The following is a 12,039-nucleotide window of genomic DNA, read 5'->3' on the forward strand; positions in this document are numbered from 1 at the left end:
CACCCACATACAAGCCATGACTCCACTCTTGCTTCTAGTATCTTCTGTGGCAAATGTCCAATCGTCTTCTGGCAATGTGAACACTGTCATTGGCTGCAGTAATCATCACCTTCTTGCAGATGGCATCCTCATACTTGGGAAGAAAGTTCTTGTGTAGGACAGGTTAAACTCAATTTGGGCTGGCTCCAACATGTCCATTCAAAGAACAATGGTTTATCACCCAAACACCACAGACATTGTGTACCAATATACATATCCATAGGCCGAAGACAGGATGTCTATCTCAGGACCACTGGCTTATAATGGAAACCCACAGGAGTTGTGTACATATGTAGATAATGATGAGTCACAAACAGGACAGAGGCTATTCATTCAAGATTTTCACAGTGTACACCTATATCCTCCATTAGGCTTTAGGGCCAATATTCATTCAGTATGTAGATGAACCTCTGCCTTATCACTAAAACAAGGGACATCACACAAAAGAACACAGGCCTGACTGCAAAATACGTTTTACACAGTCTTGCATCTGGTTTATCTCATAATCCAATATATCTCAGTGATTTCTATGATACGTGCATTGTCCATGTTGTCTCCAACACTCACGGATTTCACTTACTTTATACCTTCTAAAATTCTTCACATATTTAACACCTTCGTGTTCTGCCACTATCTGGGGGGGGGCGTTTTCTCATCAGGAAGTAAGAGACCCACTATTTGCTTGGCCACTTTATTTCCCATGGCAAAAACAAAAACAAAAAAAAATGGAAAAAACAACAACAAAAATTTCAAAAAGATGGGTATATAAAAGCACAAAAAACCAAAAGAAAAGAAAACCTTCAAAAAGTTGGTACAAGAAGTTGAAACCAAAAGAAAAGAAAACCATCAAAAACTTGGTACACAACCAAAAAACTTTAAATTTTGATACAGAAGGAAAAACTTTAAAAAGTAAAGAGACAGAAGGAAAAACTTCAAAGAATAAAAGTTAAAACGGCTTTCCTTAACAAACGCAGTCAGACACACACACTTCCCCTTTCTTATGCTGCTGTGTATCCAAAGTCACTAAAATCATGTATCTGAAAACAAGTAGGTCACAGCAAAAATGATAGATACCACTTAGTTTCACTTCTTCAAAAATTGCTACACTGTAGCTAGCACCACTCAGAATGCAGAAACAGGAAACTTTGCAAAAACAGATGTGACTGTGATTTACAATGGATATATCTTTGCTAGCAGCAGAGGTGAAGCGTGGAGAAAGGGAAAAAAAAAACAAACTTCTCTTTACAATTGTATGCACTTAAAGCAACAGTACATGACATAAACAAAAACAGATACAGACGTCCGGGAGATCCGATGCCCTCTTTATTATTCTGTGACACGTGCAGGTTGCTCTGGGAACAGACTACTGCCAATCACACTGGGCACACCTGTGCCCGGCTGCCTGAGTGAGAAACACAACAAGCGGGAATCCTACCACCCCGGTCCGGTCGTCCTAACTGGCTCGCTGACACTACAGGAATCTGCAGTATCCCTCTAAGTTATCACTACCCAAGCCTAGAACCTGGGACCACCTGTCCTGGGACTTCCTGTCCCTCCTATGCATGGGAATCCTGCAATAACTTATCGAGCGATTTGACCTCCTGCCGTCTGTTACCCAGCAACCACAAACAAAACAGTCACTGTTCCAACTTTCTCCCAGATCTTACACAAACATGGAACATATACACGGCACACAGCAGACACCTTGACTTATATCCCAGGGTTTGGATACGGGCTTGGACTTTTTACACTACCTGGGAATGCGGTGGTGACCACACCTGACCAGCAAGAGGTATAGACCCGGACTGGGCACAGGGGACTTTCAGGTAAGATGATAACATTTTCTTACCTTACTTATGGAGCTGCGCAGTCTCTGTCCCGTGAACCAAGGCCGTGGCCAACACCTCCGTCTCTCCGGCCAGCAGGGTCCCCTGTGTGTTTCATCCACTGCCTCGCGTGCAGGCGCCAGATGTTAAGGAAATTTGGTTTGGATAAATCTATCCCTGTGTGTGCTGCGGCCGTTCCCAATTAGACTGAGTATTTTGAGTGCTCAAGGAATGAGACTGCACACCATTGTGACAATAACATTCCACCAATACTGATGATTTATTGTACATAAATGGATTTATAATTGAATATAGAAAGGACTTGGTTAGGGGTGGCTAGTAGTGTTGAGCATTCTGATACTGCAAATATCGGGTATCGGCCGATATTTGCTGTATCGGAATTCCGATACCGAGTTCCGATATTTTTGCGATATCGGAAATTGGAATCGGATGTGTGCGGTGCGTATGGTTCCCAGGGTCTGGAGGAGAGGAGACTCTCCTTCAGGCCCTGGGATCCATATTCATGTATAAAATAAAGAATAAAAATAAAAAATATTGATATACTCACCCCTTTCGGCGGCCCCTGGTCTTAGCGGTGCCTCCGTTCCTAAGAATGCAGGGAGTGAAGGACCTTCGATGATGTCGCGCCTTGTGATTGGTCGCGAGAGCGGTCACATGAGCGGTCATGCAACCAATCACAAGCCGCAACGTCATGGAAGGTCCTTAACTCGGCATTCTTAGGAACGGAGGCACCACTAAGAGCGGGGCCGCCGGAGGGGTGAGTATATCAATATTTTTTATTTTTGTTCTTTATTTTATACATGAATATGGATCCCAGGGCCTGAAGGAGAGTTTCCTCTCCTTCAGACCCTGGGAACCATTCCGATATTTTGTGTCCCATTGATATGCATTGGTATCGGGTATCGGTATCGGCAATATCCGATACTTTTTGGATATCGGCCAATCCAATCCGATACCGATACCTTTGCATATCGGAAGGTATCGCTCAACACTAGTGGTTAGTTAATTACCATATTGTCTAGCTCCTCTGTTATTGGTTATCTAAATATATATGGAATATTGTGATTAATGCACATATGAATGCTGATTAAGCAGCTAAAATGTAGCTTTCACATTTATCCTGCTATTCAGCAGGATTCTTAGACATTAGTTCAAGACATCTGGCCTAAGTTCCAGTTTTTGGGTGTCTGGAAAGTACCTAGGAACCATCTGGCCTAGCTCATGTGGTCAAGTTGAGCAATTGATTATAAACTAGCTAAGTATATAGATATATTTGCGTTTATATGAGTATATATGATTATAAAGGAGTATACATGCAAGTGAGATCTACATGATATATATATTTCCATCACACTATCACAATAAATGAATTCACACTTTCCCCTGTCCCGGTAATCCGCTGCTTCGGAGTAACCCTTGACTCTGCCCTGTCCTTTAAACCGCACATCCAAGCTCTCACCACCTCCTGTCGCCTCCAGCTCAAAAACATTTCTAGAATCCATCCTTTCCTCAACCCTCACTCTACCAAATTGCTTCTGCATGCCCTAATCATCTCCTGCCTCGACTACTGCAACATCCTCTTTTGTGGCCTACCCTCTAACACTCTCGCACCCCTCCAGTCTGTCTTTAACTCTGCTGCCCGACTAATTAATCTCTCCTCGCTACACTCCTGCTTCCCCTCTTTGCAAATCGCTTCATTGGCTCCCAATTTCCCAGCGTATCCAGTTTAAACAACTAACGCTGACCTACAAAGCCATCTATAACCTTTCTCCTCAGTATATTTCTGAACTAATCTCTCAATATCTTCCCTCACATAATCTCTGGTCCTCCCAAGACCTCCTTCTCTCCTCCACGCTTATTCTCTCCTCTCCCAATCGCCTCCAAGACTTTTCCCGAATATCCCCCATCATCTGGAATTCTGTGCCCTAATACGTCCGGTTATCCACCACACTTGGATCCTTCAAACGGAACCCGAAAACCCATCTCTTCAAAGAAGCTTACAACCTGTAATGACCACACGAACACCTCAACACCATTGGAGTTACTGCAACCCCTGACCTACTGTCTCCTTCCCTACAATCCTGCAGAATGTCAGCCCGCAAGGGCAGGGTCATCAGCCCTCTGTATCAGTCTGTCATTGTTAGTTTTGTTTACTGTAAGTGATATTTGTATTCTGATGTAACCCCGTCTCATGTACAGCACCATGGAATTAATGGTGCTATATAAATAAATAAGTAATAATAATTATTGATTTTCTTAGAGTTGTTACTTATTTTCTGTATGTTACAGCCCTCAGATCTTCATCCAGTCATGACAGCTGCATTGATTCACAACAAACCTGATTTTGTTAAGCTATTTTTGGAGCACGGTGTGCGCTTAGAAGAATACGCTACACAAGAAACTATAATTAATCTGTATAACAACACGGATCCATCATGTTTGTTTCATAGCAAGCTTGCAAAGATTATTGAAGATGAAAGGTTTCGATTAGAATTCAGAAAATCATCAAAACTTCGTCTTCACCATGTGTCTCAAGTTCTGAGAGAACTCCTGGGTGACTTCACAAAACACCTTTATCCAAAGCCCAAAAGTACAGAACGACCTAGACTGTCTATAGCAGTCCCACACATCAAAATAAATGTAAGTTATTATTGTTATTATTATTATTCTGGCATAAGATATGTTTGTTTGTTTTTTATTTTTTCTGTATGTGACTTCTTTTTCTTAAATTTGTCCATGGTCTTGTTTCTCACCTACCTACTAATTTCTGGAACTGAAACCCATTTTGTTACTAAAATTATGTTTCAGGTACAGAAAGTCACCCTTCGATCTTTTCACAAAAGATCTCAAGGAAAACCATCATGTACAATGGATCCAGTAAGGGATCTTCTCATATGGGCAATTGTACAAAATCGTAAGGAACTAGCAGAAATCATATGGATCCAGGTGAGTGAAGAGTTGCTACTACAATTTTTTGAGTGCTTGCTATCATTTTAAGTTCCTTTACTTTTGTAAACTTTGAACATACAGTTTCAATAACTAATAAACAATGTATGTACAATATGGGAGGTTGCAATCATTGAGTACTAAAGATATTTTCAGATATTCATTCTTTACAGTAGAAGTGCTTTGATACTTTATGTTTTATAGTGATGTAATTTACATTCTCTAATTTGTATGGCATATTTACAAGAAATGCTATAAAGTGATTATAGGCTTTGGCTGTACCTCTGGAACCTCACTTGGGTTCCAATTACCCCAGCTCCTTAATTCATTTTGACAATGTAAGTGAATGGGGAATCAATATTGCCAATGTAATTAGAGGGGAGAGGGGTGACAATCGGCTTCTGAGATTAGAAAAATTGAGTAAAATAGGAGTTGTAATGTATAAGAATTAGATCTGTCTCTTTAAGAAAGTGAGGGCGGGAGTTGAGTTTAGTTTTCAGTTTCAGTTATAGCCTGAGCAGGAAATGTTATGCTGTGTGCTGGAGGAAAAGAGGAGAAGAATAAAATACAGTTAAAGCTTACTCTCTCTTAAATTCCTTACACCGTGTGGACGCTACAACTGGTGACGAGGATGGGATTGAATCACCTGCTGCTGTGAGTACTGACCCCTGCTTTACCGCTTCACACACCAGTGCCACGGAGAGACTCCATCATGGCTGAATACTTGCACACGTTCCCACAGTTTGATATGACTGATGTCACTAATCTCTCTCATAACTGGAGAAAATGGCTAAACCGGTTTGAGAATTTCCTGGAAGCGATAGATATAAAAGATGAGAAAAGAAAGAGAGCCGTGTTCCTGCATTGCGCGGGCACAGGAGTGTATGACATATACAGCACATTACCGGCAGCAGAGACAGACACGTACAGCAACTGCTCCAAGGCTCTCACTGACTACTTCAACCCTAAACAAAACATCAGATATGAAAGATACAAGTTCAGGATTGCTAAGCAGCTTCCAGAAGAATCCATAGACACCTATGTCACCCGGCTAAAAGAACTAGCACATGGGTGTGCATTTACTGACGTAGATGATGAAATCCTAACTCAAGTAATTGTCACCTGCTCGTCTAATAACATAAGGCGTAAAGCTCTGCAGCAGGATCTCTCTCTGCATGATTTACTCAAGATGGCCCGTGCTATAGAGATAGCAGATCAGGCAACTGCAATGGAGAATGGGGATAATTTACATGTGCATAATTTCAAACATAACAGTGCACAAGGCAAGCAAGCCCCGAAACAGAAGAAATGTTATAGATGTGGACAAGATTTCCCTCACCACATGAACAAATGTCCAGCTATAGGACAAACTTGCAGCAAATGTGGAAAAGGGAACCATTTTGCAGTTGTCTGCAAATCAGCGCCCAACAAGTTTCCTCTGCCAATGACAAAGCCTGCAAATATAAAAATGGTAAATCAAGATATAGAAGAAATGTCTGTGGCTGAGAACAATGTGTTCACAACTTCTGTCACTGTCTCAGTGCAGTCTCCATGTATTACACTCACCATCTGCAACATGGATATCACCTTTACAATAGATACAGGAGCTTTGGTGGATATCATAGACAGCAATGCTTATGAACAGTTGAAAACAAAACCAGTCTTACAGCAAGTACATACAAAAATCTTTCCATATGGATCTAAAACACCTCTAGTTACAATGGGACAATTTGATGCTGAACTTAGCTATAAAGAAAATAGGCAGAAAACCACTTTTCACACATTACAAGGATCGGGAGGCTATCTTCTCAGCTATCACACTGCCTTGAAGCTAGGACTCATCCAGATTATTCATACCATAACCGACCCTGCGGACCTGGATGTACAAGCCATGGTGAACAGTTTTCTCTCCCTATTTAGTGGATTAGGGAAATTAAAGGACTCTCAAGTGCATCTTCATGTGGATGACAGTGTTCGTCCAGTAGCCCAGGCTCACAGGCGTATTCCATTTCACCAAAGAAAGAAGGTAGAAAAGGAACTCCAGTTACTCATGGATGATGACGTCATTGAAACTGTTTCTGGTCCCACTCCGTGGGTCTCTCCACTTGTGGTAGTTCCAAAACCAAAGACTCCAGAGCTGGTGAGACTGTGTGTTGACATGCACCTGCCCAACACTGCTATTCAAAGGGAAAGACACATCTCACCCACAATTGATGACATTATTCATTTATTAAATGGAGCAACCGTTTTTTCAAAGCTCGACCTCAAAAAGGGCTATCATCAATTAGAATTGAGCCCAGAATCCAGATACTTAACAACATTTTCCACCCATGTGGGTCTCAGAAGATACAAAAGATTGACGTTTGGGGTCTGCTCAGCAGCGGAAATTTTTCAAGATATGATAAGGAGCGTCATTCAACATATTCCAAATGCCTTTAATTACAATGATGACATACTGGTTTTTGGGAAAACTCAAGCTGAGCATAATCGTGCTCTATATGCTATATTTGAATGTCTGCTCTCCTCTGGACTCACTTTAAACAAAGAGAAATGCGAATTTGATAAAAATTCATTGGAGTTCTATGGTCACATTTTCTCGGCGGAAGGAGTACGACCTGATCCCCAAAAAATGGAATCCATCAGAGCAGCTTCAATTCCACAGAATGCCAGTGAAGTGCGCTCTTTTCTTAGAATGGCAAGCTACTGTGCTAGATATTTTCCAAATTTTTCAACAATCAGCACTCCATTAAGGGAACTTACGAAACAAAATTGTGTTTTTCAATGGTCCCAAGACTGTCAGGCCTCTTTTGAAACAATTGAAAACGAACTCTGCTCAACAACCACCATGGCCTATTTTGATCCAGCTCTTCGAACCGAACTGATTGTGGATGCCAGTCCCGTGGGACTGGGTGCAATTTTAGCACAGTACAAGGATGACAATCAAAGTCCCCACATAATTTCTTATGCAAGTAAAAGCTTAACAAGCACTGAAAGAAAGTATTCGCAACCTGAAAAAGAAAGCTTGGCAGTCGTCTGGGGATGTGAACACTTTCACTTATTTCTCTATGGCGCTCTCTTCACTATTGTCACAGATCATCAAGCTCTCCTTACAATTTTTGGAAATCCCAGAGCTAAAATGCCAGCATGGATTGAACAATGGGGTCTATGTCTACAGGACTATAATTACAAAATTGTTCACAAACCTGGAACATACAGCAATCTGGCTGATTATCTCTCAAGACATCCTACGAATGATGATTTACCTGTGCATTCCTCCATTGAAGAATGCATCCACTTTGTTGCAGCTCACGCCGTGCCAAAAGCACTTTCTGTTGATCAGTTTGTGAATACAACAACAAGTGACAAGACACTCTGTGCCTTAATACAAATTATCCAAAATAGAAGGTGGCATGAAATTCAAAAGAAAAAATTTCAGAGGATGGGATTGATCTGAAGGAGTTAAAACTATTTTCAAATGTACGTGAGGAATTATCAGTCACTGAAGACCAACTCATCTTTCCTGGTACCAAACTGGTTGTACCTAAGGCCTTGCGCAACCTAGTCATACAGATAGCACACGAAGGTCATCTAGGAATTGTTGGCACAAAAAAGTTACTCAGAGAAAAAGTGTGGTTCCCAAATATGGATAAATTTGTGGAAGAGAAGATTAGACATTATAATAATAATAATAATCTTTATTTATATAGCGCCAACATATTCCGCAGCACTTTATAATTAAGCGGGGACATATACAGACAAATTCAATACAAGTTAAGACAATTTAAACAGTGACATTAGGAGTGAGGTCCCTGCTCGCGAGCTTACAATCTACAAGGAAATGGGGGGACACAATAGGTGAAAAGTGCTTGTTATATCAGGTCTGGCAATTATAATACATAGGGATTTTCATACAAAGCTGCATGATCCGGTCATCAGCCCGTGTGTTTAAGTGCAACAGTCAAGTATCAAGTGCAGTTATCCTGTGCATGGAGGGTGTGGAGACAGATGAATAGTAGGGTGCAGATTTAGAATAATATTTGGAAGGAGGGAACAGGGCAAAGTTAGTTTAGTGAGTAGTTGATGTGGTTGGCTTGTTTGAAGAGATGGGTTTTTAGAGCGCGCTTGAAAAGGTCGGGGCTAGGCATCAGTCTGATCGTCTGGGGAAGTGCATTCCAGAGGGCTGGCGCAGTACGAGAGAAGTCTTGGAGACGGAGGTGCGAGGTTCGGATTACGGGGGATGTTAGCCTTAGGTCATTTGTAGAACGGAGGGCACGTGTAGGGTGATAGACAGAGATGAGAGAGGAGATATAAGGCGGTGCAGAACTGTGGAGGGCTTTGTGGGTGAGAGAGATGAGTTTATACTGGACCCTGTAGCGAATGGGTAGCCAGTGTAATGACTGGCACAAGATGGAGGCATCGGTGAAGTGGTTAGACAGAAATATGACCCTGGCTGCCGCATTCAAGATGGATTGGAGGGGAGAAAGTTTGGTAAGAGGGAGACCGATCAGAAGAGAGTTGCAGTAGTCCAGACGAGAATGAATAAGAGCGACAGTAAGAGTCTTAGCAGTTTCAAAGGTGAGAAAAGGTCGGATTCTGGAGATGTTTTTAAGATGCAGGTAACAAGAGCGAGTAAGTGATCGGATATAGGGAGTAAAGGAAAGATCGGTGTCGAATATGACCCCAAGACAGCGGGCATGCTGCTTGGGAGTTATGGTTGAACCCTCCAGAGTAATTTCGATGTTGGGAAGAGTGAGGTTAGTAGAAGGGAGAAACACAAGAAGTTCCGTTTTGGAGAGATTTAGTTTCAGATAGAGGGAGGACATGATGTTAGAGACAGCAGACAGACAATCCTTGGTATTTTGAATTAGGGTAGGGGTGATGACAGGGGAAGAAGTGTATAATTGGGTGTCATCAGCATAGAGATGATACTGGAACCCAAAACTGCTGATTGTTTGTCCAATAGGGGCCGTGTATAGAGAGAAGAGGAGGGGGCCTAGGACTGAGCCCTGCGGAACCCCGATAGTAAGGGGACGAGGAGAGGAAGAGGAGCCGGCGAAAGATACAGTGAAGGAGCGGTCAGAGAGGTAGGAATAGAACCAGGAGAGGGCTGTGTCCTTGAGGCCTATGGAGCGGAGCATAGTGAGAAGGAGCTGGTGATCCACAGTGTCAAATGCGGCAGAGAGATCCAGGAGAATCAGCAGAGAGCAATGACCTTTGGATTTAGCTGTTAGTAGGTCTTTAGAGACTTTAGTGAGGGCAGTTTCAGTGGAGTGTAAAGAGCGGAAACCAGATTGTAAGGGGTCGAGAAGAGAGTTTTCCGAGAGATAGCGGATTAGACGGGAGTGGACCAAGCGTTCCAGGAGTTTAGAGATGAAGGAAAGGTTAGATACAGGTCTGTAGTTAGCAGTACAGTTCTGGTCCAGGGATGGCTTTTTAAGTAAAGGGGTTATGATGGCATGTTTAAATGAGGAGGGAAAGATACCTGAAGAAAGAGAGAGGTTAAATATTTTAGTCAGGTGAGTGGTGACCACTGGTGAGAGAGACTGCAGGAGAGGTGAAGGAATGGGGTCACTGTTGCAGGTTGTAGGCCGAGCAGAAGCGAGGAGCTTGGAAACTTCTTTTTCTGAGACAGGCTCAAAGATGTCTAGTGAGCTTGAGGTGCGGCAGGGAAGGGGATCCAGGCACTGAGGAGATTGCGCTGAGATATCCTGATGGATGTGGTTGATTTTTTCTAGGAAGTAAGTGGCCAGATCCTCACCACTGAGATTGGTGATGGGGCTCCACTTGTCAATTAATTACTCCACCGTCAACTCTAGAGCCATTACAAATGTCTCCGTTACCCACTGCTGTATGGGAAGAAGTGGCAGTCGACATATATGGACCATTACCAAATGGCCAATACATGCTAATAACAATTGATGAATATTCTAGATACCCTGTCATTTCATTCATCTCTTCAATGTCTGCTAATAGTGTCATACCAGAACTGGACGACATATTCTCTGGATATGGCATTCCAAGAGTGGTCAAAACAGATAATGGACCTCCATTCAATGGACATGTGTTTACACAGTTTTCTGAATACTTGGGGTTCAGCCACAGAAAAATCACACCTTGCTGGTCGCAAGCTAATGGAATCGTAGAACGTTTTATGCGCACCATGGTGAAATGAATCAAGGCAGCTAGTCTGGAGCACACTCCACTGAAACAGTCACTATACAAATTCATGCTCAATTACCGCAATACGCCACATTCTACCACTAATGCTGCTCCATCTCATCTAATGTTCAGCAGAACTCTTCGTACACGGATCTTTCATGTGACCAGTCATCCCCTACCAAATGACTCTTCAGTGCGAACAACAGATTTCTTTAACAAGCAAGCCATGAAACATTATGCAGACAGAAGGCGAGGGGCACAGCCATGTGCCATCAAAAGAGGTGATATGGTTGTTGTGCATCAAAAATCAACCAACAAAACCTCAGCTGTATATAGTCCTGCAAAATATAATGTTACTGAGAGAAAAGGCAATATGGTCACGACTGAGCGAGACGGATACTTCATCACTCGAAATTCCTCACATTTTAAAATAATACCGCAGAACAATGGTAATGAAATCCCACCAGTGGAAGATTTGATACATGACGGTGGAGAGGACCAACAGGAGGTGGCTGATCCGTCAGCAATGGACACCCCCAATGAACCCAGACGTTACCCTACATGGGAAAGAAGGGCTCCATCGAGACTTATTGAAGAGATATAATTAAAAAAAGGGGGGGGATAAGACAATACAGACATATGGTTTTTCTTGGACATTTTCGTGTTGTTACATTGTCAATATTTGTTTCAGGTTGTTTAATAAAAAAGAAAATAAGGGGATAATGTAATGCATAAGAATTAGATCTGTCTCTTTAAGAAAATGAGGGCGGGAGTTGAGTTTAGTTTTCAGTTTCAGTTATAACCTGAGGAGGAAATGTTATGCTGTGTGCTGGAGGAAAAGAGGAGAAGAATAAAATACAGTTAAAGCTTACTCTCTCTTAAATTCCTTACACCGTGTGGACGCTACAGGAGTAATACCATAAGATAACATAGGATCTTTTTAATTCCCTGGCTATTCGAGCACCAGTGCTCCAACATTTGTTTACTGCACTGGAAAAGTGGGGGATTTATAAAGTGGGTCTTTAATGAGTAATCGTTATTTAAACTC

At 42.2% G+C, this 12,039-nt stretch overlaps 1 protein-coding gene across 2 annotated transcripts in view; it reads left to right on the forward strand.

The window, feature by feature from the left end:
* The window catches only part of LOC143786355 (transient receptor potential cation channel subfamily M member 2-like), a 1,952,850-nt gene that overhangs the window by 689,508 nt on the left and 1,251,303 nt on the right, over positions 1-12,039 (forward strand). For both annotated transcript variants that reach the window (XM_077275686.1, XM_077275685.1), the window contains 2 exons: positions 4,176-4,526; positions 4,695-4,832. In XM_077275686.1, coding sequence (XP_077131801.1) covers positions 4,176-4,526; positions 4,695-4,832 — 489 coding nt within the window. The remainder of the gene's footprint in view (positions 1-4,175; positions 4,527-4,694; positions 4,833-12,039) is intronic.

The sequence above is a fragment of the Ranitomeya variabilis genome, chromosome 7, assembly GCF_051348905.1.
Source record: "Ranitomeya variabilis isolate aRanVar5 chromosome 7, aRanVar5.hap1, whole genome shotgun sequence".
Taxonomy (NCBI): Eukaryota; Metazoa; Chordata; class Amphibia; order Anura; family Dendrobatidae; genus Ranitomeya; species Ranitomeya variabilis.